Source organism: Mucor velutinosus (assembly GCF_035048745.1).
Source record: "Mucor velutinosus strain NIH1002 chromosome Unknown tig00000041, whole genome shotgun sequence".
In the NCBI taxonomy this organism is placed as follows: Eukaryota; Fungi; Mucoromycota; class Mucoromycetes; order Mucorales; family Mucoraceae; genus Mucor; species Mucor velutinosus.
Genome location: NW_027041905.1, coordinates 1,314,220 through 1,342,119, shown reverse-complemented (window position 1 = coordinate 1,342,119; position 27,900 = coordinate 1,314,220). Strand labels below are relative to the sequence as shown.

The 27,900-nt window shown below is 40.6% G+C and overlaps 6 protein-coding genes across 6 annotated transcripts; 1 reads left to right on the top strand and 5 right to left on the bottom strand.

Annotated features, from left to right (window-relative positions):
* Positions 1-563: 563 nt before the first annotated feature.
* On the bottom strand, positions 564-1,943 carry ATC70_000605 (uncharacterized protein; the record flags this gene model as incomplete). The annotated part of the gene is made up of 5 exons (XM_064820019.1): positions 564-643; positions 700-1,042; positions 1,100-1,476; positions 1,533-1,670; positions 1,724-1,943. 5 exons carry the CDS (start codon positions 1,941-1,943, stop codon positions 564-566), a joined length of 1,158 nt encoding a protein of 385 aa, XP_064683939.1.
* Positions 1,944-2,093: 150 nt separating this feature from the next.
* Positions 2,094-5,253, bottom strand: ATC70_000604 (uncharacterized protein; the record flags this gene model as incomplete). Its single annotated transcript, XM_064820018.1, has 6 exons — positions 2,094-2,818; positions 2,877-3,129; positions 3,178-4,121; positions 4,207-4,240; positions 4,299-4,620; positions 4,679-5,253. The coding sequence occupies 6 exons, from the start codon at positions 5,251-5,253 to the stop codon at positions 2,094-2,096; spliced, it is 2,853 nt and encodes a 950-aa protein (XP_064683938.1).
* Positions 5,254-10,831: 5,578 nt separating this feature from the next.
* ATC70_000603 (uncharacterized protein) lies at positions 10,832-11,756 on the top strand (the record flags this gene model as incomplete). The annotated part of the gene is made up of 5 exons (XM_064820017.1): positions 10,832-10,922; positions 11,009-11,455; positions 11,517-11,601; positions 11,660-11,672; positions 11,724-11,756. 5 exons carry the CDS (start codon positions 10,832-10,834, stop codon positions 11,754-11,756), a joined length of 669 nt encoding a protein of 222 aa, XP_064683937.1.
* A 90-nt stretch (positions 11,757-11,846) lies between these two features.
* GNA1_1 (Glucosamine-phosphate N-acetyltransferase-like protein) lies at positions 11,847-17,780 on the bottom strand (the record flags this gene model as incomplete). Its single annotated transcript, XM_064820016.1, has 9 exons — positions 11,847-11,956; positions 12,008-13,003; positions 13,062-13,287; positions 13,351-13,568; positions 13,625-15,571; positions 15,634-16,525; positions 16,590-17,267; positions 17,323-17,702; positions 17,756-17,780. 9 exons carry the CDS (start codon positions 17,778-17,780, stop codon positions 11,847-11,849), a joined length of 5,472 nt encoding a protein of 1,823 aa, XP_064683936.1.
* A 2,271-nt stretch (positions 17,781-20,051) lies between these two features.
* ATC70_000601 (uncharacterized protein) lies at positions 20,052-22,453 on the bottom strand (the record flags this gene model as incomplete). Its single annotated transcript, XM_064820015.1, has 8 exons — positions 20,052-20,165; positions 20,224-20,298; positions 20,352-20,658; positions 20,714-21,468; positions 21,525-21,928; positions 21,983-22,169; positions 22,228-22,368; positions 22,433-22,453. 8 exons carry the CDS (start codon positions 22,451-22,453, stop codon positions 20,052-20,054), a joined length of 2,004 nt encoding a protein of 667 aa, XP_064683935.1.
* Positions 22,454-22,824: 371 nt separating this feature from the next.
* ATC70_000600 (uncharacterized protein) lies at positions 22,825-24,098 on the bottom strand (the record flags this gene model as incomplete). Its single annotated transcript, XM_064820014.1, has 4 exons — positions 22,825-23,280; positions 23,340-23,549; positions 23,612-23,858; positions 23,914-24,098. 4 exons carry the CDS (start codon positions 24,096-24,098, stop codon positions 22,825-22,827), a joined length of 1,098 nt encoding a protein of 365 aa, XP_064683934.1.
* Between the last annotated feature and the right edge of the window lie 3,802 nt (positions 24,099-27,900).

Sequence of the window (27,900 nt, the reverse complement as noted above, 5' to 3'; positions counted from 1 at the left end):
ATTATCTCTGATTTGGAATGTCTTCAGCGAGAGCCCGCAGGGCGACGCTGTCATCGAGTGCAGCGAGATTGATCGGCTAGTCCAAGCTATACGCTAAAACTACCAATTTGACAGAAATCAATGCATTGCTAGTCCTCTTTTCAAAAAACTCAACATAGCATTCTGGAAGAAGAATGACGTTTTACCACATGTAGAAATGATTTAGTAGGCGTTTTAGCCCAAGAGAAATTTATAGTAGCATCCCTCGTAAAAAAAAAAGCTTGATCTTAATGATAACAGACTATGCTTTGCTGGAAAAATGGCTACCAGACGATGGCTACAATCTGACCATGCATTTGAAAAGCTTTCATGATCTCTGCTATTCAATCTAGCCAGCCAAATGGGCATTGATAGCTGTTGTAACACAACTACAAGCACACATGTTAGGGTGTAAAACCAATGTTTGAATGGAAAAAGCTACAGCACGAATGGCACAAAGCAACAGATGCCAAAAGATTTTATAAATTTTATTTGTCTCTTGCTACTTTATAGGCACTGACCGAGAGAATGGTATACAAAATGCATTAAAATTCATCATGCAAAGTTTTACTTTCTGATGAAGCATCAGGTGAAAATGAATCAGCCTCAATGTGCTCTCGCAAGTCTATTACATTGCGTTAGTATGGCTACATCTTTGGCATATCTGTTCTGTACTATTACCTTTCATAAATTGTTGATCTACTGTCTCTGGAAACTCGACGAGATACTCTACAAACATATCTCCAAATTGATCGTGATTATCAATCAATGGCATACCAGCGCCATCGATCTTTTCCACAAAGCCATATTGAGTCACCCCACTGCGTGACACCTTTACCAGTGTTTGGTCTAGATGCTTGATCGACTTACTAAATCCAGTCAATGCTTCAATCAATGACAGTTTGATTTGAGTATACAAATCATTTCCACGTCTTTCAACTGTTGGATGGGCCGCTGTGTTGACAGTAAATACGACATCGCCAGTGTCGAAATCAGGCGATTCATTTGATTCCTCTTCAAATACCTTATTACACACTCATTTAGCTAAAGCCATACTCAAATGGTTGCCAACGACACTTACAATTTTTTGACCACTTGACATGCCTCTTTCTACAGTGACAGTGTATTGCTCATTTCCTCTCTTAACCTTGTGTCCATCGCATGCTTTGCAGTACTTTGTAATGATCTTTCCTTTGCCCTGGCACTTGTCGCATTGCTGCTGGAATTGTTGAACAAAGCCTGGTGCAATTTGAACTTGCTTCAACACATTGCCTTGACCTTGGCAAGTGCCACATGTGTGAATCGAGTCAGAGCTGTGGGCACCACTTCCAAAGCAATGACTGCAGATCACTTGCTTTGAAATGTCGATCTCTATATTTGCTCCATTGTAGATGTCTTCTAATGTAACCTGTAATGGAATCTCAATGTTGGCTGTCTTTGGTTTTCCTTGTGGTTGACCTACACATGATTGAGTTATTGTCGTCATGATGGATTGGTCCTGGATCCTCAATTACCTCCAAAGAACTGAGAAAATATGTTGCCAAATGGGTTGCTGCCTGCATTCTGCTGTTGTTGCTGCTGCTGCTTTAATCCCTCCTCTCCAAAGCGATCGTATGTGTTTCTCTTTTCCTCATTGCTGAGCACCTCGTATGCTGATGATTGTCAATACCGTAGCCTTTGTCTATCCATATGTATCAAACACTACCTTCTGCTATTTCCATAAACTTTTCAGAGGCAGTTGCATCGTTGGGATTTTTGTCTGGATGATAGACCCTCGACAGCTTTTTAAAGTGTTTCTTAATCTGACTCAGGGGGGCATTTTTCGGCACATCCAGGACTTTGTAATAATCTTTGCCCGCCTCCACCAACAGCTGAATGGAGAGAATCAATAATACACTGATCCATAATTTCAATGAACGAGTCATTTTGGTTTGCACAAGGTAAATTGGTCAGTGAGAAAGATCACAAAAGTAATAAACATTGAAGCTTATATATACAGTATAGTACAATGCGGGTTTTTAATTAACAGATTGCTGTATAACATGAGAAACAACCTATGGTATTTCAACAACAAATTAGACATACTGAATGCCATTCTCTTGTGTATGAACAAACAGTGGTCGGCTTTGCATGTCCATTGGACTGCCAGACCACAATACAAAATCACTGCTTAATAGCTGCTCTTCTTCATTTCCTTCTTGTTCCTTGAGTCCAAAGATCTCTTGGAGATTGGTTGTAACAAACTTGATGGCGTCGATCTCTGTGATTTTCAGTTCCTCTGATGGGGATGTGGCAGCTAACCAACCAGCATCCCATGCCAAGTTGCGAGCCCAGCCATCATACGACACACCCAGGCCAATTTTGACTCCATGATAATGTAAAATGTGTGCAGCTGTTCCATTCGTCAGTGGCGCACCCGTCAAGCAATGGCTCGAGTCAAAGTTTTCAGGCGTACACAAATACGGTCTTAAAATGACAGCTATATTAGCCGCTGCAAGATGTGGAGCAAGTAAGTGAGCCTCTGCACCTCCCATGATAGCCAGACGTGCCTTGGGAATCACCTTCTCCTTTAACTGAATAATCGATGCTATTTCGTCCTTGTTGTTTACCATGATGATCAAAGGGAGTTCACCACGAGCAGCTTCACCATAGCGATTGTTGGCATGGATGTTGTCTGTGAATATCTGACGCAAGAATGCAATCTGGGACGATACAGTGGGAAAGCTGTCTGATTTAGCAGAGTGTCCAATTTGAAAATGAAGAGCAGCTGCAGATGACATGATGGCTCCATTGGAAAGAACTGAAAAACATATCGCATGAGTATCGAGTATAATCATGCTATATGGCATGGTACCTACTTGAGTCAGCATTGGTTCTGAAAGCAGTGCTTACACCAACAACAATGTTTCTCGAAATGGGAAAGCTGATGGTCGTCAAAACGCCTCCTTTGTAAGCTTCTTCTAGTTTTCTTGTTCCCAGCTTGAGCCCATCTACTGCCTCAACAGATGACTTTGGGTTTTGCGTGAATGAGGATGGAACAACACCATCGCCGGTTGAGCCTTCTGTGGGGATCTCGACCATGCCTAATTTTGATCCCACAGCAATCAAGCCCTGCATTCTGATTAGTATCCATTATTTCAGCAAATACATACAACTTACAGGCAGCACATAACCACCTTGCACGTCGATTGTCTCTAGGTCATCTCGCATCCATATTGATTGAAAACCCTCCTCTTTTGTCGAGCAAACAATCTTTCCATCTTGCACAAGCACTGTCTTGGATTGACTCACAAAATTGGATCCCACATTGGTCAGAACAAAGTCCTTGAGGCCTTCTCTTGGAAGCTGTGATACTTTTTGTTGCACGAATGCACTCTGATGAGTGTCTTTTTTGACTGGCGTAATTGGGTTTTCATCAAACAGAGGCACGCCATCCACAAATACTTGAAGTGGTGCTGCTCCAAGAGCCAAAGGACTTTTGTCCCAAATAACAACATCAGCATCATACCCTACTCGCAATGAGCCCACGCGATGACCTAAACCAAGCGCATTTGCAGGAACAGATGTGATGGATTTGAATGCTTCTTGAGGCGGTAGTCCATAGTGTGTCGCTTTGGCTGCTTCAAATGCCATGTGCTGAGAATTGAGAACAGGATGATCGCTTTTCAATGCGACAGGAATGCCAGCTTCATACAGATACTTGGGTGCTCTGGGTGATGCACCATAGGCTTCTTTCTTGTAACCCCAGTGGTCCGCAAAGGTGGCAATAGTAATGTTGTTGTGTGCACGTTTCAGAATCTCGGGTATCTTGTAGGCCTCCAAAGCGTGGTGAAAGGCACTGATGTTGAAATTGAATTCCTCTGCATGTCGCAACATGGCCTCGATATCGTGGGTTTCATAGCAGTGGATGTTGAGTTTGACCTGACCTCGCAGTAATGCTGTCAGTGATTCCAATTTGATGTCTTCAGGGAAATGGCTATCAAGGTGGATATCGTTTTCTGCAGACGACAAGCTTTCTGCTGCAGAACACCAGTCTTCCTGCGCTTCAACGAGTTTCTTTGCATTGGCCAATGCTTGACGAAGCAAATATGCCTCTCCTAGTCCTATTCAATCGTAGGTCAGTAATGAGGCTTGTGTGTGTGTGTGTGTGTGTGTGTGTGTGTGTGTGTGTGTGTTGACGATAGTTACTTGTAGAAGGCATTCGACCAGCTCTGCCATAGCTCTGTTTAAGCAGCATGAGGTTTAAGATAAAACTGCATATGCTGCCATTAATGACGTACCTTGGGGTTTTCACCACAAGCCATCTTCATGTAGCGCCACTTCTGCTCCGTTTCCTCATCAATGCCATTCTGTACCAACATGTCTTGATTGCTCAGGGTGTCCATTGGCCTCAATTTGAATGCAAATGCTTCACCGCCAATGATATTTCCAGAGCCAGGTAGAACAAGCGCTGTAGTGATACCGCCTGATGCAACAATCCGAATCGCCCTGTCAGACGGATTGAATGCATCCAATGTCCTCACAAAAGGTGTAATGGGGTCTGTCTTTTCGTTCGTGTCTAATGTACCCGACAAATCTGGCCATGACATAACACCTATATGGCTATGCACAATGTTAGTCAACAAGGTACTATTATGCGATCCTTTAGATTTCAACATACGTGTGCATATCAACGATACCAGGAGATACAATGTGTCCTCCAACGTCGATAATTTTTGCGGAGACGGGTGCCTGGATATTCTGTTTCACCTGAGATATCACACCATTGCTCAATAAAATATCGACATGATCCAAAATCTCGCCCTGTCCATCCCAAACAACGGCATTTCGAAGAACAATAGGCTGGCCATTCTGAGGTGCACGCGGGTTGGATGTTCGCTTTTCTGGGTTGACACTAGGCACTCTGTTGCCAAGGCGAATCAGCTGGCATTTTGCCAACCCTTGCTGGAAGGCAGACGAGGAGATACCAGGTGTAATGGGTGCTTCAATTGGGTACGTGGTCCTTTTGTGCTTGCTATCGGGTAGCCATGTAGCTAGTCCAACGAGTAACAGGATGAAAAAGAGAATGGCTGAGAGTACAACGACAGGCAAATGATGCTTTCTTGCATAAGCTTTATAATTGAATTGTTTGATGCGATTGATCAGTGTTGATGGCCGTTGCTCTCCTTGCTGTGTTTGTTGAGCGTCGTCTGGATCGATTGCCGGTATAGAGCTATACCCACTTTGTGTGGACATTTTCCTTTGCTGGGTACTTTGTTCGAAAACAGGGAAGAAAGCGAAACAAAAGTAAATTATGTTTATCGGGCGTAAGGATGCTAATTAAGCCCTCGTAGTTGTTACACCAGCTGCTGTGATGCTAATGATAAATCAACTCATCCTTTCCGAATTTCTATTTCTTTTCATACTACAGTATGCCCATTCTCAATGGTGTATCTTTGATTTGTATTTGCAATTGGTAGATTGTTGATGTAAAAGTAGTATTGCGAGCTTGAATAATTTGTTGATGGAAGTGGCGGAAGGAGAGTTTCTTCTCTCAGTTTGCAGCAGATAATGCTTGTTATTTTGGTGCAAATGTGTCATCAATAGGTAGCGCATCAGATGACATGACAAATTGCAGAGCATCTCTTACAAATTACTATGCCCATCTTTGATCCGAAATTTGCAACAATTTAGACTTTGACTGCTTATGTTGCTCTGGAATATTAGAGGAAACAGCCATTGACTACATGTGGATGTGGCATCTTTATCTTTGCTGTGTGATTTGGAGTCATGTAGTTGTTCAGTTTCGTCTCATTTCAATATAGGTTGATCTTCCATTTAATGACCTTTATCTTTTTTTTTTTTTTTTTTTTTTTTTTTTTTTTTTTTGATGAATGGCCAGTTGAGCAACCTTTCAAAGGTAATCTACATGTCAATAGGTGCTGTAGTAATCAGACGATGACCCAGACTGAATAGTTTGTAAGTTTGCTCCATCGACAAAATGCAGACTAAGTGTGTTGCTGCGAGTTTGGGCTATCTTTCATACATGTACCTTGAGCTTGCCTAATACATTTGGTACAACTATTCCTCATGCATTCAATTGAGAGATCTCTGGTGTCAGATAGCTCTTCTCTGTCATTGCCACTGAAGGCTTCCTACTGTATCTGTTGAACGCTTTATTGAGATCTCATTAGAATAAGAGCATATGCTACGTGAATCGTGATCGTTTCTACCTGATTGTTTGCCATGCCTAGTAACTGCAAGTTGGTATTTTGGATTGACTAAATATGGCTGTTTTCAACCTGTTGGATTTGCAATTTTATTCATTGTGTCTGGTTAATTCCTTGTCCATAGTAGCCTTTCATAAGCTAGATGCTCACTTGGGACAATCCGAGCCGTACTAGTTTGCTCAGGGTACAGAGCTTGGCAATTGCATGCCAATTTACCGCTATTGTGGAAGCGGCTGCCAAAATCAACTGGAGGCTTTGTCTGGTTTTATGATCTAGTGGTAGAATGAACCTGGTAGCATGCAGACATGACGCTGCTGGCTAGATTTTGTTTTAATAGAATGTCCAGCTATCTTCAAACTTGATATGTAATCTTCTTTACCTTGTAATAATTAGGATCTATCGATGATACTATTACGTGTATTGTTGGCTTGTTGTTTAATGCAAGATTGGATTGACAGATTTTTTGTGTACATCCATTATGTTATTTGTAAAATGAGGAGCAAAAATGCTAGGAAAATGGTTCTCAACGTTTACATGTCATTATATCTTTTAAATCAGTATATGTGTCTGTTATTCCAAGATGGTACAGCTATAAATGTAAATGTTACTTTATTCAAGGACTGAACAAGTAGGGCTATATCGTACACATCTTTCTAGAACCCGGTGTATGTGAAGCGTTACTTCCTTCAGCTTGCGTAGGTTATTGAAACATGCGGACGAAAGCATACAACATAGAGTCAATGGCTGTGTGATTAGCGTTAATTTCGAAATTTGAGCCCTTTTCGCCTAATCATAATTTAAACCTGAAATTAGGCATTAATTGCTTTGTATATCTTTGAACACGTCTGATACGGACCACTCTAAAGAATTTTCATGGACCACCTATTGACTCCGCACTTATGGCACTTGAGCGTGGCATTATGTATATGAATTTGTAGAAGACAGAGTATTATACGTTTACGCTTGTCTCTTTCTATTTCATTGCACAGGCTTGAAGCCTAACTTTTCATTGATTTACATTGTTTGTTTGCATATGGAAATGCTGTTGACGTTTAATTTAGGGTAGTAACTGTAAGGAAATAACCACCTAAAACCAACCTCATTGAAAACCGGAACTCATCAAGTATCACTTATTCAAATTCATGCTATTTGAATCTATTATAAAAGCGCACAAATGTGCATTAAACAACCATGTAAACATGCTAAAGTAGAGATGCACCCTTTATCTCGAACATCGTGTGAATGAGCCACCTTTGATCAAAGTGTATTTAATCACACTCGTGATGGTTATAAAAAGTGACGCTATTTTATACAGGCAACATCAAATCAGTTACAAACATACTCAAATATGACAACTATGCTCTGATGCCATAGTTGCACCGTACTCCAGATAAAGGTATTCACGTTTCAATAACAAACATCACGCCTTAAACTGTCAAGGCTACATTAAAGCATACTATGCCGATAGCTCATCCAAGCCCACCAAGATTTTCAAATCGGCCCTTTGACGAGTGCTCTTGCATCGATTACCAGTTTGAATCAAACATCAACAGCATTTGCCAGATATCGCAATAGCAGCACCTATTGCTCTCTATCATCACTAACCATACAAGCTAGTTGCAAATGCATAAATATTCTTTTTTTTTTTTACTCAATTACAGGGTCTTCAGTTCATTTTACACAAAAATATAATACAGTTAATATCTATTGTATTTTATTATTACTCTACTATGAAATCCATTAAACCTGATTTCACCGCCGGTATTTCAGAAAATAAATAGCTCAGCCTTTATACTGCCAGAAAATGAGGGTCCATGAATTTCTGAGATCGTTTAACCTCGAAATCAGGCAATTTTTCTCAGGATAGAGTTTAAAGGCGAATCTAATCATACTAGTCTCTAGGGCATTCATCCAAGCATTTTAAACTGATAGTTGGTATGATTGTTTTCGCGATTTTTTCATTGTTCTCTAACGATTAATCAGTATCTGTCATCAAAACATTTTGTTAATCATTACTAAGCATTGTAGATCAAAAAATTTCCTATCGAATGAGCTATTGCTTGAAACTCTGGCATAACTCTATCATGAAATGTTGACAATATTGTCCTGACCAAAAAATTGTCCCCAAATTTTCCGTTTGCTATCACAGGCAGATTTTGAAGAAAAATCGATGATTTTGCATGATACTCTTTTTTGACCATATCTCGACAAATATTCACTGGATTCGCACAAAACAAAGACCATTCGATAGCTCTATGTTATATCCATTATGATATGAGAGCTTTAAGTACCAGGTGTACGTTCCCTTCATAAATTTGCTCAAAATCATATATTTTATGAGCTACAAGCAGGGGATATTCAACTTTTTATTTATTTATCTATAATAACCACACCATCGTATAGAGAATTGAAAAAGAAACAGAAGCTATTAAGTTTTAAGCTCATGTTCACTTAGTAGAATCAACCGGTACGGCCCTTTGAAGATTGACCATTTTCACTCCTTTTCATCATTACTCATCGACATCGCTCTCAACAAGCCCAATTAAACACGTTCTGATCAAACAAAGTACCTTCTGCAACTTTTACTAGACATACAATCAACATTCATATAGCAATTTAAAAAGTTTTACTAGTAGCATCTATTCTGATGTATCATTTCTAAACCGGATCTCCAAATGCGTAGAAACAAGAAGTTCAAGCACTGATCTCATCAGATCATAAACTTTGACATGAAACAGGATTCAGTTACGATCCATATCATGGCATGTTCAGGATAATAGATTGGACATATTATCCTATCACCCAAATTAACTCATCTAATACCTTATCTTCACATCAAATCCCTCAATTCGAATAGTATATAAACCCTCTTATTTTCAATGTAATAAACGATATTCTTTACCTGATTAATAATTTCATACTCTTTTTTATAAATAATTTATTTCTGATAAATCAACAAGAGTTGAGCACATGGACGTTTCCATGCTATTATTAAAAGAAAAGCGTTTTTTTGCTAGTGTAAACTCCAGTTTGGAAGTCCAAACCCTAATTTTTTGCAAGGAAGTATAGCAGATACCTAAACGAGGTCTCATTTTGTAGAGCAAATACAGAATAGCAAGACGTAATTAATGCTTGGTTGACTTTTGACAGTTGAACAAAGAATAGCATCGAAACACTGGCCTTTCTACTATATTATTGCTTTGCTCTACACCTTACCCTCTATAATTATTTGGCAACCAATATAGCATCTGAAAACCCCTTTCTATGTTTGACAACCCCTCAAAATAGGCATATCATCTTTCTGATATAAAGTTGCTACCATCAACATAGGGTGCGAAAAAGCTGTCCCCTCTTCTTGCTGAGATGCGCAACACAACCTTCAACCTTTGCCAAACTAAAATGAAGCAAGATATCAACAGACGGTTTTGAATACAGCGTTTCCCAACATTGCATCCATCTATTTATTACTCATAATCACTTGTATTTAGCAGGTTGTCATAGGAACACCATGGCTCAACATTACCTTATCTCGAAAATTTTCCATTTCTCGACAATAATCCTTCTAATCCAATTACCCTGCCATTTTTATCGCAAACTTTCTCATACGAACATGCTACTTTCAAAGCGAACTTCAAAGAGAAATCAAAAGAGTAACAATAACCGAATAGAGAAAAGGCCGCGCGTGAAGATTCCAAGGTATAACCCCTAATACAGGTCTATCTGTTGGCAAGCCATGCTGGATTGTCTTGTGGAAAGGATTAGCACGACGAGATGAGATGGGATGGTGATTTAGACTTTCATTTGATGTGCTTCTTAAGATTGCGTTATTCCTGTATACAGAGAATGTGTAATGCGCATAACCTTTCGCTGATGATAGGTTTGAAAAGATGAAAGATGTCAAAAGCGATAATCGTTTAAAACTAAGTACAGTCCAAGTGGATGGTCAGTAAAGAAACGAGGTTCAGCTAGCAAGACTTTTTATCCTCGACGACGCGAATAAAAGCATGATACAGTATAAAGTGATATATAAAAGAACAACAGATTCCAAGTCAACAGAGCTGATGGGACTTGTCAGATCCCAATTCTTTCGATTTAAGGACTGAAAAACTCGAGAGGTATTATGCTGTTAGTTGCAAATTATCACGATATAGTTTTTTCTGAAGTATGGGTCCCTTTCATACGCATATGGGTGATAATTTAACTCTGAGGTACCAGACAGTAACATCATTACATGCAATAACGGAACACAAGAAATAGTACAAGGGCAATTGTGAGTCAAATATGCACCCTTTTGAAATGGTTTAGTTGGTGTAACTAGAAAAGCTTTATGCTTTCCACTCAAGCATGATATGGCACCTATTTATTTGCTCCCCACGTTTTGTGATCAAAAAGTTTTACTTCCTTCTTTCTTTCACATCATCATTCATTTCTCTTATTCTTTCTTTTGATTTTGCCTTTTTGTACCTAGCTGCATACAAAAACCTACATCCATTGATATTACAAAAGAGATGGGAACTAGCAGTGAGTATCTTTTGATGATTCCATCAGTTACATGTCTAGCCAGTTGTTGCCTCATTATCAAATTCTAACGCCTTTTCAATTGAATGCACAAAGATACATACCACAACAATTCTTTATTTTCAGAGTCTGAACAAAATCGATTGCGTCAATTCCTTGACGGGCTTGAAGACCAAGGTAAAGACATGAAATCTATTCTACATTGTGTCAAATTCTAATGACAAAATCGTATTATCCCTTAAATGGAAATCTTTTGTAATTAGGATCTTCGGCACCTGTTGCGCCTGTCCACTTATCATCCCCACCTCCTTTTCATGCAACCTCCCATCGCACCAATACATACACTGCTGGCGGTATACAGATCAATACATTATTCATTCAGCCAGTTACTAGCAGCAGCAAGAGCTCGAGTACAAGCAATAAAAAGGGTTCAAAGAAGCCATACGATAAACAGAAGCGTCGGCAGAATTCACCCCATTCGTCGTCTTCATCCATCGCATCAGATGAAGCCCAAGCCAAACCGAGATCAAAAGCAAGCACCAGTAGAAAGAAAGCAGTAGAGCTCTTAAGTGATGACCAAAAGAGAGCTAATCATATTGCATCTGAGCAAAAGAGAAGAGCAAACATCCGTATAGGCTTCGAGAAATTAGTAGACATAGTCCCTACGCTGAGCAATGGACATCGAAGTGAAGCATTGATATTACAAAAATGTGAGGAGCAATTACATATTCATGCATAATGAAGAGAAGGCTGATATTCAATGCGCTATAGCTGTAGAGCATTTACGGCAATTAGTGGAATCCAAGACATTACTGAAAGAAAAAGCTCGCAAGCTCCAGTTAATGCTGGGAGAAATGTATGTGTGATTACAATACTTATTGGTTGCAAAATATTAATGCAAATTATGTTATTAGACCTGATGAAGATGTAAGCGGCGTACATCATCTTTTAATATACACGTCTAACTTTTAACAATAGAGTTCAGAGGGTGAGATAGACTATGATTTCTAGTCCACATTACATTTCAACATTTTATCGCATACATAATTATTCATTCTATTTATTTATTAAAAGAGATATACATATCATTATCGAGAAAATCTACAATCTGGAAGACAGTTTCTGTAATCTATCCTTGATCAATGCAATTGGCTCTTGCTGCACACATTTCATGACACCTCGAGTGAATATCGCCTTTGCATTACCTTGAACTACACACATGTTAGTATACAGTTTGTAGGCACTGTGCTGTTTTTTCTTACCTGATCCACTGGATACCAATTGTTCCAACACATCCACCGCAGCGGATCGAATAGCTGAATATTTGAGATCATCTAATGAATCAAATACAGCCTTCATTAACGCACTCATCACCTTGTCGTCAGCCAATCCAGTTGAGGTTGCGTGATCCACAAATGTTTTCAGGCTTTGCAAAATAGCTAGCTGTACATTCCACACATTGCCACGAAGACAGCTTGTTGTCATCTCGGCCAAGCTTAATGTTTGAGTGTCTTGACTAGCGAATGATCTGGGTCTGTAAGCTGACACAAGTGCCTTGAATGCATTGGCCTTGATCATCAGCAATAGAGGCTTTGCATTATCGTTATCTTCGTCCTCCATGGCTGCTGTTTCGTCCATTTCGCACAATTCGGTCAGGAATTCTTGCTCCATGTCAAGCACATTCATTTTTTCAGCAAAGCAATCATTGAAACTTGCCAGCGACACCAATGCGTGGCGTTGGTAAGCTCTGTTTTTGCGCTTGGCTTCACGAACCATGATTTTGGCTACCTCCGCGAGTGAAGGCTCTGATTCCGAACCTCCAAACGAGTCCTTTACAGAGATACACAGCTGGACAAATGCATCCAACACGTTCTCTTTACCAGCCCAAGAGCGGGTAGCCAATGTGGATACCAACACAGGCAACAGCTTATGCGCGTGTACTTGAACGCCCTTACCAGTGGCCTTGCACATGTCAGCAATAGTGAGGGCAGCCGTTTGCTTGATTTTCCAAGATGAGGATGTCAATAGAGGTTGGACAAACTCGAGAATCTCGTCAGCGTACATGGTAACCATGCTACGAGTGCCAGACGTCAGATTCTCCCAAGCAGCCTTCCACAGTTTGTCTAGATCTTCCTCGGGGTCATGCTCACCAAAGAATATAAGAGGAACAATGACTGTAGCGATAGAATTGGCTCTATCGGTAGCAAAACGGGTGATTTCAACAGCTGTTACAGCACTACCCGCCTTGGCATCTTCATCTAGATTGGAGCAAAAGGTCAATCACAAGGTTCCATTCATCGTTGCTATCAAACTTACCCTCTTCATCAATGTAAAGCTTCTTCAGGTGCTTTACAACAGAGACAAGTCTGTCATAAGTAGCTAATTGACAGACGTAGCCGATAGCAGTGGCATACGACTTGCGAATCACTGGATTCTTGGAACGAATAGTGCCACTCAAAGCCTTCAGATAAGCGTCCGCAAATGGCTTAAATGCAGATCGACGATTCATGACCAAAGTAACAATGAAGCGAGCACAGCCAGCCTATATAATAGAGCGTACTTGATAAGCCAGATTTCGACTTGATGCTGCTGCTGCTAAACTTACCTTGGTAGGAAGACCAGTACCTTTTCTAACAATATGGAGAATACGAGGTGTCAGTTCCTCCATGACTTGCTCATCAATCTGATTGACACAGTGTTCAATGCCTTCCATCATGGGCGAGTTTTTAGCACCACTTAAACGGGCATTATCCAACTGCTCTTGAGATATGTTGTACTTGTCCACATGGAAACTAAGGTAGTTCATCGACTGGGGTTCCAGGGCTATTGTCTACAGGTGAATACGGCATTTCAGCGTATGGCTATATGATAAGGCTTACATGACAATGATTGCAGCAGTGTATCGATGAGCTCAGGTACGTATTTCTTTAGCAAAGCAGCGCCCGTCTTGCACACGCGCAATACAGCATCCAAACTGAACTTGCGTACATCCTCAGCGTCTGAGACAATACCTTTTTGAAGCAAGAATGGCATGACAATGTCCATCACCTTTAAGCCATCCGCCATAGCAACCATAGTAGGATCGCAGTAATGCACAGTTAGCTTTGTCAGTGAACGACAGGTGGCAGTGGCGGCTTGACGCACGGAATCCTTAATGTCATCCAGGGCACGGAAACACATTTGCCACAACTGTTCAAGATAGGGCTCAATCTGAGCCAACTGACGGCCCATGACGAGGTCAGTGATAGCAGCACAAGAGGCCTCACGAATACGCCATTGACGATTACCAAGGCCAGTCAGCAGATCTTGCATGATTTCGTTAAAGTAAGTGTCTACGGTCTTTTGGTTGTCCTTAACCAGCGACTTCCAGATGGACTTCATTGTCTGATTCACACGAGGGTTAGGGTCGAATTGGTATCTGTAGAGCTTTGGAATCAAGCGAGGCAAGTAGGGCTCCATCTCCTTTTCTGCCAGCGCCATCAAATTCTGGAAACCGAATGCAGCACCACGACGTGATGTCCACATGGCATTGTGGTTGGCAAGGTTCATGAATTTATAGATGAGATCAGGCTGGTTGAGCTCAGAGGCTAGTGAGCAGAGCTCCTTGTAGGTGGTAATGGAATTGCCATCGGGCGTCTCTCCCAGAGCACCTTCTTCAAATAGCACCGTGTTATCAGTAACAGATTGTGCTTGAATTTGACGACCCTCTGTGAACGTGCCGACCAAGGCGTACAGCATGTCTTCCTTGATTTTTGCATCGCCGTATTCGTAAACAAGACCGAGACCCTTTGAGGCACATTCCTGAGTGAAATCATCGCGGTCAGCCAAAAGACGGGAGAAAGAGGCGTGCATGTTGCCCAAATTGGTCTTGACAAGTGGTTGATCTTTACCGAATTTGAGGATAGAGAGTAACCAAATACAAGCGGCCTTGCGATACCATGAGCGGTTACTAGCAACATAGTTGCGGATCATTTTGTCAATCACGGGCTGGAAAGCGTAGCATTCTTTGGTGTTCAGGTCTTGCAGTAGGGGCATATCGCTCATGTCCTTGTACTTTTGCATGGATTGAGAATCCCAGCCAAACGCCAACACGGACCAAGCCTCGCCACTGGCAAAAGCCAACTCAACTTGCTTGGTGTCAGCTGTCGTGTAGAGTGCATCAACAATCTTTTTCACAAGGGCATTGTGCGAGTGTTGCACAAGAGGGATGGTGAGATGGCCCAGTGCCAGTGTGGCCCTCTCTTGTACCTTGGCTTCCTTGCATGTGTTGGCTAACTTGGAGAGCTTCTCAATGACATCTTCCATAGCAGTGTCAATGTCCATCGAGCTGTCCACGCTTTTTTCTACAGGGAAAGGCAATAGCTGAGAGCGACCAATTTCTGCAATAGCTTGGCAGGCAGCATTTGCCATCATATAGAAGGGAGAGCTAGCAGGTCCTTCCAAGAGGTTTACAAGGTTGGAAACGCAGCGTTGGTAGAGTGCTTGAGGCAAATTGCGCCTGCGATAATGGCAGCGGCCTACCAGGTAACCAATAGAGAGAGTAGCGCCATGGCGGTGATCCATGGCTTGCTGTTGTTTTCCTTCAGGGGCCTCCAGAATGTCGCAGAATTCGGAGAGCATGGCATCAATTTCAGCTTGAGGCACACTGTCATTACTAGCAATGATACCAAAGATATGGGACACCAGGATACGCGCATCCAGCTTATCGGAAAGAGACAGTGATTTGAAGAATGAAAGGCGATCTTTGAAGGTGGTGGAAATGGAGGAGGGACCAAACGAGATGATTTCCAATAGACATTTAGCAGATGTAGCGAGCAGAATAGAGTCTATGGACACTACAGTCAGTATACAAGTGCACTGCCACTTACAATCAGACTCCCATTTTTACCTTTCAATTCAGGATCCAAGCCGTACTCCACAAATTCCAGCCAGTCTTGCAGCACTTGCTTATCCTCGCTATGAGACCACATCTCAGCAATACTGTTCTTAAAGTTGAGCATAGTCACAGGGTCTTCAGATATGCTATTCTCCACCTTGTCAGCCACGTATTGATCAATCAAGATGTTGGTTGGGTTGACTTGCAAGATCCAAATCATACGTAAGAAGCGCAAAATCTCAGCGTACACTTCCACAGGATACCCTTTGACCACTGGTGTCTTGGACAGCAAAGAGTAGTTTTCGTCAGGACGGTGATTATGGATGTAGTTAACCAACTCGTTCAGTTGAGGCAATTCTGTGGGAGCAATGACATCAACATTCTCTACCAGGCCATACTTGTTGCGCACAAAAGGCACCAAACCACGACGTGCTTCTTCCTTGACATCAAGCTTTACAACAGCGTTGGAGCTGCCCAAGAGACACACGTAGCGGGCAAACACATTTGAGAAAGGATAGATGGCATTGGCGTATTTCAAAGCCATGTAACGAGAATACGAGTCGCTCTTTTGCACTGCTTTCAAGATAATCTGTTGTAAATCATGGTAAATGGGCGCATCGGATGCAATATCCACATAGATTTCCATCATGGAAGACAGAGCGTCTTGGACATAGGTGCGGACGTTCTTTTGCTCTTGCTCCAAATTGTCGAAAAAGAGAGAAAGCATATGTGTGTCTTCTAAGCCAACCTTAGGCACCTTCTTGGCTACAAGACCGCAGGCAATATAAGCATACCCTTTGATACTCTCTGCATCGTAGCCTTGTGTCTCTTCGTTTTCGTTAATGTACTTGAGCAGACCTGAAATGATGACAGGTGCAACAGGGCCAATGCTTGATTCTTTGCTCTGTAAAAAAAAAAAATGGTTATCAGCACACTTGGATACACTGCACGCCTATTCATCTACTTACCATGCGTGCACACCATTGCAAGAAGGACATGGCAGATCGTTGCAATTTGGCATTAGTGAGATCACCATAAATACCATCAAAAATGACCTGGATCATCGGTGCTACCATGTTGGTAGCGGCAATTGATTTTGACAGGTACTGCAGGATACGCAATTTGGCTGCATTCGGTGCCTGAGATCTGCCATCCTTGTTGGCTGCTTTGGCAGTAGGTTTGGAGCCCAAATACAGCTTGTACAGTGACTTGATGGTAGCTTCGTCCTCGTAATCCACGTTGCCTGTCCATCTACGCATGCCGTCTTCACATGCTGATACCACCTGATGATTGGGATCACATACACCTGCCACGAGCAACGGTAATCGCTCACTGTCAGTGAAGATGGGTGTCAGGATCAGGTTCATGATACCCAACTTGGCATCCTTGAGCTTGGATGTTGTCCAATGAACTTTTCCCTTGTTGGTCACTTCCTCCACTGCCAATGGACTCAATCCAGGATATTTGGGTGCGGTACTTTCCTCCTCTTGCTCTGCAATTTCTCTCGCTGTCAAAGGTTGATACAACATGACATCCAGAAAGAAACTCAAAATGAATGGGATATCGTTGGGGTTCTCATCAAAGTGGAAGACAGCTGTTCTTGCTGTCAATTGCTCTCCATGGTCCATTTTCCATTTTATTAACACCTACAAAACATTAGGGCGAGTCTACAGTTTCCACAGTAGCACTGGTCTGACTTACAGGCAATACGATATGAAGCAGTGGAATGCGTTGCTGTGCGGGCCTGTTGCTGATGCCTCGCAGAAATTCAGGTACATGATGAGCCGTTTCTTCTGCAGAGAGACGACTGGCAGCCATTTCCAGGTACATGAGAGTGAAGTTTTTGACAAAGGTCGAGACAGACGCATCTGTGAACTGCGATAAGAGGGCGTCAAAAGGAAGTTTGATCTTGTCGTTGGTCTTTACTCGTTTGTTGATGTGCGAGAGGATCTCCATTACTTTCTTTTTAGCTTCAGCATTGGTGCTGGCTAGTTTGAGTAAAACGGGCGGGAGGAAGATTTGTATCGTCTTTTCCAACTGTGCATCAGTATTGCACATGGCAAGCTTAAGCTCGACATTTTCTGCGGGCAATGGTCAGTGGATATGCTGTGTACTGCTCTTACTTCAAGCTTACCAAGTAATTGGACTTCGTTGCTCATTTAATTTGCTAAAAAAAAAAAGAAATGCAGGAAAGCCAACCTTGGAATTTTAAATTATATACAAACTGAATCAGTTTCGGAGGGACGCGTAAGCCTTGAATTTGTCCGCGCGTTCTGCCTCTGCTGCTGTAATCATTTGCACAGTAATTTATGCCCTTCTCGCATGACGGCGTCGCCCTGCAGGTTCTCGCCAAAGACATTTCAAACCAGAAATAATAAACTTGTTATATCAAGTAGATTTTAAACATCCAATTAATAAAAGAAAGGTTATATCAGAGTCAGATAGGTAGAAATCCCCTTTGCACTCCCCTTTGCTTATACACTGATATCAAACGAAACTCTTGATCCAATGTGTGTGAGAGAGAGAGAGTTCAAGTTTCATGTCGCTGATGTTGCTCTTGATATGGCGACATCAAGCTGGCCATGCGAAAATACAAGGCTTTTAAGATTTACAGCGACTTTGAGAGATTGTCCTTGAGATTTGCTAATTGTCGTTGCGAAATACACCTTTATAGGAAAATGCCCAACAAAAGGAAAAGAGAGTGTTTAGGCTAAGCAATAATTCTCTTAAATCCATGATCCCCATTTAATCAGCATCTATACTATCATCATTATTAGCGTCAGAAAGGCATGTTGGTCAACTAGCAGCACTGCCACCTGCTAAAATTGATTCAAACTCAGTATATTTTTTCTGTTCAAGATTGGACAGATTTTGTCTTTTCTCGACTTCTTTAATTTATTTTATAATATTCGACCATATAAACTGTAATGATCAACATACGCTTTCTAATTCATTCTTGAAGTACTTTTCAAGGCGCTTCCAATGGTGCTAATTGTAATATGTGTTTTGACTGAAATTATTGGGCAATTTAATAAAATTTGAAGTGAGGTTTTTGGCCAAAATAGCCATATTTTGCATATGAAAGCCTCATAAAAGTAGTTTCAGAGGTTGCTTTGGATCGAGAGAAACATTTTGATTCAAGGTATACCATAGTAAAAGTCTTCATTTTCAAGGAAAAAAAGGCGATCGTTTGATTTTCGACGAAAACCATGAGGGGTACCTCATGGTTAGGAGTCGATTTTTAACTATTCCAAAAAAAGTTGAGTAAAGGTGTCAGGCAATTAGCGTCAGATCAGTGCAACTGCTTGGTGCTATTCTATCGGTATAAACAAGCTTCAAACAAGAGATATTACTGCTCAATTGCAGCCAATTGGCTGTCCTTAGCACATTTTTGAGTATTAAGAGATAATGCAAGTATGTTATCTGCCTTTATATGAATTATTGTCGTCAATACGGACGAGGCTAAACGGCCGACATCATATTGTTTTAAGCAAACCTCAATGATACCAGCCTTGGATATTGGAAAGAGTAAGTGGGGTAGCATTTTGAAATTAAGAAAGGGGTTACGTGCGGTTATTACGCCCAAAGAAAAGCATGGTTTGATGATAGCGACCAAGATAGCGACTCCAACAATGAAGACGCTACACAGTATAGACTCTGCCCAGCATCTGTCCAGCCCATTATTAGACAAGACCTGACTGGCAAAGCACACCAACTTATTGAACGCAACATCTCCAGTTGTGTTCAAATACTCAAGATTGCACTTGTCTTTAGCAACCACGAGCTCACATTAGCTCATGGCAAAGTGCCACTTCTTCAAAGTCAAGGCTCAAGTATATCCCAGGTGCTCCCAAATGTCTATCTGGATAGAGACATAACTGTGGCAAGGCCATTAGAGGCTGATTGTTTCAACAATCAAGCGTTCAAACCAGCCATTAACTTACTGTTTCAACACGGCCACTTCAATCTGATTCACTATTCTTGTACGGCGCCAAAGAACCAACGCCAGCTACACTGAAGCAGTACAATATACATTAATTTATATCAAAACCATTAGGATTTGCTCCAATAGCAATCTAACACCATTTACCATCCCATATGACCAAAATGGAACATTAAACAGTGATGAGCTCGTCCTCAATGATGGTAATACATTAGGTAAGCGACAGAAAAAGTGCTGTAACGCTGTACTAACCAATGCATCATCCTTTATACTACTCATTTCTTTGGTAAGTTTTCACTTCAATCTTGTATAATTTCAAAATCTTTTTTTTTACCGCTTTTGGGCATAGTAGTTGTTCATACCATCAAGTAATTCATGCAAGGAAATGATGGGGTTTTTTTGGCTTTATATGCAAATTGGTAAAATAGTATCTGAAATCTATATAAAATCAAGGGGCAAGAGATGAATCATCCTTTCATTGGGCTGTCTAAAAGCTGTTGCTATTATCTATTGGGCTGCTTGCTGCTGATGAAGAAGCTGCTCCTGGAGCTTGGTTCATCACTTCATCCAGACTGATATGGCGAGACAATTCGTTAAAGACCTGTTAATTTGTATCCTGTCAGCCATCATGTAAACACTCATGTCACTTCTCAACTTACAGTTTCATCGACGGGTATAATAGATTTACGTCTAAATTGTTGATACTGTTGCTGAGGTCCTGAGTCAAATTGTTGCTAGATCAAACACAAGTTAGCTTAATAGTTTCAAGATCCACTTTTGTGCTTACCATGTCAGGGTGAATCACATCATGATGCTCCTCGTGTTGCTGGCTGCTACTGTGATCCAATTCACCATCTGTTTCCTCGTCAGTCATGATATCAAATTCCTGTGCTTGTCGATCATGATCTTGATCTTCATACACATCCTCTTCCTCATCGCCGTCCTCCTCATCGTCAAAATTCGGTCTTGAAGGGAACGAAAAGTTGTAGAATTCATTGTCGGCAGATGTTGTAATGGTAACTGCACTGGTACCAGACACTTTACGCTGCAGCGTTTTCCAGTTTTCCTCTCTTTCTCGCTGCCTCTTTCTTTCACTAAGCTTAAAATGAGAACCAAGCGCAATTGGATAGCAATATAGCACACACTTACATTTGTCGTTGCTGTTTGTATTGATTAGCACACTCATCAAACAATTCGGGGCTGATATCCATGCATAATTTCAGCGCATTGTAGACCAACCCGAGAATTGTCTTGTTCCAGTGAGTCTTCGACGTCTTGTAGAGCGTGGGGAATATAATGGGCATAAGCACATTCATATTCTCAGCCATCAAATTGACGAAATATTCGTTATTCCAGAAATAAAGCGCTCTTTCAGCTACTTGGAAATGAGTACTGGATACACATTGCCCTAATTTTGTGAATAAAGGCACCATGAATTGCTGAAAATCGGAATTCTCGGTGACATCCATGACCTCCTCTAGCTCGTTTAGGAACATCACTTCTTTGGGGCTGTTCACCTTGGGCCAATACCTTAATAGACCGCTCACTACTTCCTGTGCCAATGCATTATTCTTCTCCAGAAATTGAACCACACAATAGGCCAACTGAGGATGGTATACGGCCAGCGACTTCACCTTGTGCAATGGGATTAGCACACGTCGAAGAAATTGCTTGTGCTCTTCTTTTAGTGGCAAGGCAAATCCGTTGATAATACTGCCCAGGATCTCGAGTAATTCAGCGATGCCGTTGTGTCGTTCTGTTTCATAAATAAATTGGAAGAAAATGTTGTTGATTGATCTGCGGATAAAAGCACGCAAGTTGAGAAATTTGCCATAGATACGATGCAATGTTGTTTTGAGAAAATCTCTTTCTCTAGGATCTTCGCTGTCAAATAGTTCGAGCAACTGTGAGAGTGTGAGTTATGCATCCATTTTGCCCATCATCAAGAAACCGCACTCACTTGCAAGATAAATTTTTGATCAATGTAGCGTTTGGCGAAATTGATGTTGAAATCGGGCGACTCGAGGAATCGTAAAAAGAACTCGTATACAATTTGTAAATGTGGCCAAGCTAGTTCTAGCACTGGCTCGTCTTCCTCTGGATCGTAAGCATCACCTGTTGGATTGACTTGAGGTGGAATTGTTCGAAACAGATTGATGGCAAATAGTTTGACAATTTCCGGATAAGGTGCCTCTGATGTCAAGACACCCAGATTATTACCAACGTATTCCAACAGTTCTTGTAATGTCTGACGCTTAATCTCTTTTTCGTTTAGCTCGGAGGAAGGATCTGAGAAATCACAAATCACCATACATTGGCGCAACTTTTGTATGAGTAAATCACCTCTCAAATGAGGCGGTATTTCTAAGCAAACCTAGTTTAATTCCAAAAAACCAAAGCTCAGCTCATTTGATTTACCATGAAATCCTGGCGTTCTTTCCAACTGAATCTTTTCTTTTGCATAGAATCGAGATGATTTCTGACGTCTGGGTGATTTGCTAACAGGTATCTGATCTCTGGTTGCATTTTTCAGGCGATTGATAGGTCCAGCTCTTGGCATGTCTCTCTCACCACCAGGTTTATGTGAGGAATTGGGAGAGCGAAGCTATTACATGGAAACGTAAGTTTGTGTGCGCATAATAGCGCCTTCTGATAGATCCTACCTGTTGAGGGGAACTGGGCTGTGGAGATGATGATTGCTGTTGTGCAGGTACGAATATGATAGGTTGCTGAGGTGGTGAATTACTGCTTCCAGATGATGGGCTATTAGCTGATGTTGGGGAACGACTCCCAGCAGGCGAGTTCTAGGAGTGAGGATAATACAGTTTAGACAAGCTTGCTTCTTTGAGGCATCATTTCTTAGTTTACATTTCCAGTCCAACTTTTCATGATATAGTTTGTTTAAGAATAAAAAAGGAGGATTATAATCTGCTTTTGTTGCTATTTTGTTGGTAAAAAGAAAGAAAATCGAACGGGTAAATACTTGTACTAGTGTCAAATGTTGTTAGTATGGTGTCTTATACGCACTGTCTAGTGCTATTTACATGGTAAATTGGGATGTTTGATATATTCTGAAGGGTAGAATAATGATACTTGTTACGTTTGAAGGGAAGAGAAAAAAAAATAGAGAAAAAAAAAAAAAAAAAAAAAAAAAAAAAAAACTATACAAGAATAGCATCTTGAACGGGGTGTTCGTCGTAAAGCCAATCATAAGAGGTAATTTTGCTTTTATTGTGGGTATATGGAATAAATATTAGTTGTTAAATGCGAGTATGATCTGTGTCGTATGAGGTGGCTCCATCATGAGAAGGAAGATGCGTTGGATTAGGATGTATGGCGGATGCGGGTGGTCGGATAGTCTTCGTGTCAAGATCTACGTCTTGCTCCATCATTGAGCTCAATCTTGATTTCCATTGTTCAGTGCGAATTACGCTCAAATCATCATCTTCACCTTCAGTATTCTCGTTGGTATTGTTTGATGGAATCCCTAATTCCGGATCTGAGCGACTTGATGATAAGGGCTGCTTCATTGTATGTCTTGCCATGGATGGCACATTGCCGAGATCAATCGTGCTTGTCATGTTGGATAGGGTGCGCCAGCGCTTTTGTTGTAGTTTTCTGATGGCCTTTGTTACATCTGAATCATATCCAACAAGTATCACAAAGCAGATGTTGATGATGGGCCATATCAGCATGATGACCTCTGTTTGATTTTTCTATAGTTTCATGTCAGCACCTGTTTACTCATTGTAAATTACATAATCCCGTAACTTACCATGATAATAAATATTGCTGATATCAAATTGACGATGGTTAAACAAATAGTTCGTATCACATTATGATAGATGACAGATGTGTACAGTAATTTGTTTACTTTCATTCTGTCTGACACTAAAGATCTAATATGACTAATTAAGATGGCAGAGATCATGATGGTGACATATAGATCGATTAGCGTATCATACAAGGTGTATACAGGGCCCCACTATAAAAAAGGTTAAGTGTCAATTGGATGAGGGAAGACACAGCTACATTTAAATCACTTACAAACTCTTCGTCTGTGTATTCGCAAGTGCCATCAGGGTAGTTGCCAATGTTAACCAAGGCGACATCTATAATGCCAATAATCAGCCGTAAAACTGTCAAAGTTGTGTGGAAGACGAGAGCCCGTTTTCTCCAATTGATAGGTACAATGGACTGTACTCTTGTCACCAGTACATGATTACCGGCTGTCATTGCTAGATGGTATAATAAATCAGCAACTCTTCCAGTAATATTGCATTTGTCTCCTTGACTACATAGGGAGTTAGTTGTCATGGCAACCATTCATATGATCTGATTCTTTTTACCTGGCATGAAATGATATAAACAAAATTGATTTCAATGCCATGCAAATGCCCAAAAAGAACTTGCCTGCCCTCACTAGAGCAGCTTTGTCTTTCTTTCGAAACAGGCTTCGAATAGCAAGTTCACCAGAAACACCTACAGATGCACCCTGTAAAGCTATCGTCGCAACAGCTATAGGCGATGCCATGTAAATAGTGTACAAAAAGTATGAATAAGAGAGGAAAGAAAAGGCTAAAAAGAAAAAAGCTGGGGTAAAAAGGAATATGCTCGCTTCTTGGCTATAAAAATATATCTAACAATAAATGCCCCGGTGGAACGATGTATAAATTTTTAAGTATTTTTACCAATTAATAAACTTGTCCAATGGAAGGATAACAAAAGCTTATTTGATTGCACTTGTTTCTGGCTCTATATGGTCTTGTCACCTTGTTGTATGGTGCAAGCACTCCTGTATCATTAAATCAACGATTTTTTTTTTTTTTTTTTTTTTTTTTTTATATATAGAACGTTCATCGATTACAATAGTAGACAGGTTAATAAGATCCAATGATACATGGTCAAGAAGCATCTTGTACCACCGTTTCTTTCTCTCTCGTACCCGAAGTACTTGATTCATTTGCAGTAATTTATACACATTCGCACAAGCCATTTTTAGCAAGCTAAAATGCATCAAGCATCCTCATCACATTTCTTTGCATGTATAAATGTTGAGTATACAGTGTAGTCTATGCATTTGAGATAGATCAGAGAACATTCATTGATGAATGGACATTTGAATCCCAACATAGTACCGCTATTGAATGAATGGATGATTCAGGTAGATCAATTCCATAAATATTCGCATGACATAGCTTGCATTGTAACTCTTCTCACAGTACTAAACATGACATATGCGCCTTAGTTAACCTTTCTGTCCGCCAGATGAATGATATTAGGTCTTCAACGACATTGTTCAAGTGTTGGACTAGTGCGAAATGATTTACAGAAATGTGAACAATGAGAAACAGATCTGAAACCAATTTCGTAGTATGCATATGAGCGCATATTGTGCTTGAGAACACTGGCCACAAATCCACACAATGGCAAGTCTTGTAATAGAATATTTTAGAAGCACGCATTCTCATTGCAATTTTTGATTCAGAAAACCCCATTTCAGACATACAGGTTCCCAGGCTTGGATCAACAGGTCATATAAAACCTGCTCTATGGCCTTAAGGTCTTGTGTTGTGAGCATGGTACCTTGATTTCCTATTCAGGACAAATGACTCATCGTTCAATGTTATCGCATTGCTTTGACGTAACAGTGAATTGAAGAGAGATTGTTAGCATATTAAATGTTATTAATAGCATTGCAATTAAGAACGAATGGATGATATACAGCTTAATTTGCGGGAATTTAGATGTGTTTGGACAATTGTGGAACAGAGATTCTCTCTCGTTTCATAGACGTCGCATGTTTGACAAACTGATCGTCATGCTAGATCATGCAGTGGACGCATTCTTTGCTTGGCCGCATCACAGATCTCAGGAGCAGGATAACATTGCACAATCCAAAGAGTCAGAGACATGTAATTGTATGCCAAACCAAATGTCTTTTCAGCCAAACAGCATAGTTCAAGATGGATTTGTGGTTTAAGAGTCTTTGATGGCCTTGTATCTCCTTTTTCGTGGCCATATGTTAGTGGTACGAAACGTTAATATCGTATAAACACTTAAGCCCCACAAATGCGCGCAGATATAGGCTCGAATTCGGAAAAATCGTGGTAGGCAAGCCAACCCTCTAAAACCTTATACTTTACCTTTGAAATAGATTTGCATTTTACCTTTCGATCCCATGTAAAAACTCGTTTGTGCTGCATCTTTAAATCATCTCGACACTAGGTTTTGCTTGTCGTTTACATGTCAAGCATGTTGAAATTAAGCTATTCCAGTCACCGATAGCTCTTTTGAAGTCACTGTGCATTACTAGAGCATAACTGATGATTGTTTTATTTAGCGTGATACCATTTCTCAGATTTATAGAGCGAGCAAAATCATAAAAGCGTTAGTCCTAGATGAGTACTGGTTAAGGCATGTATAATTGCTAGACACTTTCGAAGCCTTAATAAAGATATTGGTTTTACAAATATCTTGGCGGTGAGCTAGATCGAGTAGTATTATTTGCTAACCATCAGCATATAGGAAGCAAAATATCACTCAGGCCAAGTTATAGTAGTTTTTGACTTTAATACTCTTCTTGAGAGCTTTTAGAAGTGTTGTTAATTGCCTTCAGACTGACATCTTGCCAACCGCCAAAATTATTAAAAATCCGATCAACAAGTTCGCAAACTTTTTCTTCATTTTCAAACTTTTCGTCATGTCTTCGGACCTCTGACACTTATTAAAATTGGAACCATTTTCAAACTTTTTGGATCCAATTCGACTTAATTTGCCAGGTTTGGCCATGTAAGTTGTCATAAGGATCATATTTCTTAGGGTTTTTAGAAGTGATTTCCAAGGCGCATCTGATGGTACTAGTTATAAAAGGTGTTTTGATCCAACTTATTGAGCAACGGTTAAAAAAACGAAATGTCGATTTTGTTAAAAATGTCGAATTTTTACATATCAAGGTTTCACAAAAGCATTTTCAGGGGTTGCGTTGGATTGATACAAAAATTTTGATGTAATATGTACTATAGTAAAAGTCTTTATTTTCGAGGTGAAAAACGCGATCGTTTGATTTTTGATGAAAATCATGAGGTATCCCTCATGGTTTTTTGTCGATTTTTGGCAATCCCAAAAAAGTTGAGCAAATGTGTCAGACAGTAAGTGTTAGATAAGACAAGTTGTTTAGTGCTATCCCGGCGGCCTGAAACGGCTTCTAGCACAAGAAAACGCGACTCAAATGCACCCAAATTTCGCTGCGATTTGCGAACTTTTGAGTAGCAAGAGGCAATGCTAGTGTGCTGTCTGCCGTATGACAATTGTCCTTGTTTGTGCAGACGTGGAGCATCGTGGAAGAGTCGGATCTACAGTTACAGCTTGTTTTAAAGACTCGCATTAGCCAGTGTAAAGTCAGGAAGCCTACATTGATAGGATACTTGATGATTTTATTGAGATGGTTGAAGTCAAGCCACTGCCGCGTAGAGTGTTACCTACCAAAGCAAAGTAGGGGTTGAGAACCACTCGATCAAAATGACTTCAGACTTCTAAAAAAGGATCTAATGATGGTAAGAGCAAACTAATTTTATCATAATGAGCGTAGTCAGCACACATTCCCATAAGATCACCAATGCTTTTTGATGTAAATAGAGCCTAATTGACAAGCTAAACTATAAAGATATTGATTATAAACTATTCTATACGCGTCTTTTGCGTCTCTTTTTTCATTCTAATATATAAATTCGATTGCTTTCGAGGAATTTCATTATTTCTAAGAATGTTCTGAATCTTACAGAAAATACGATCCTTGCAAACCCATCCTCGTCGAACAGAATTTTAAACTGTTTGGCAATCGAAACTGCAGCATATATCAATTGGCCATATCATTCAATGAACAATGATGAAATCGGCTGACCGCCTTCAGCAATGGACGATTGTTGCTGTGGTACAACGTCGCGATAGCGTGCCTTTTTTTTATATATCCGCTGTGCAAAAATGATCTGAACTCGCGTTTTTGCCGTCGTTGTCGCTTGAGTTGTTTTAATATTTAGCATGCTATAAATGGAATAACCAGTTTTAGTGAATTATTCTGGATGACAACCCTTCTTGTCCCGAAAATCTCTGCTGAAATTGTTGCTGACTGATTCCTTTTAGCAATACTAAATCTTTTCGTTCTTGATAGAAATTGAGAACAAACCCTGAACCAAGTTCCATTTGGATGTGTTACTCAAACTAGCCATTTAGCTTGACATTGAAGCGCAGATGAACCAAGTATTTGAGCAGCCAATCTACAATAGTTTGCCAAACCAATTGGCCATTGGCCAAGAAGCACGTCAATGTCAAGTGAA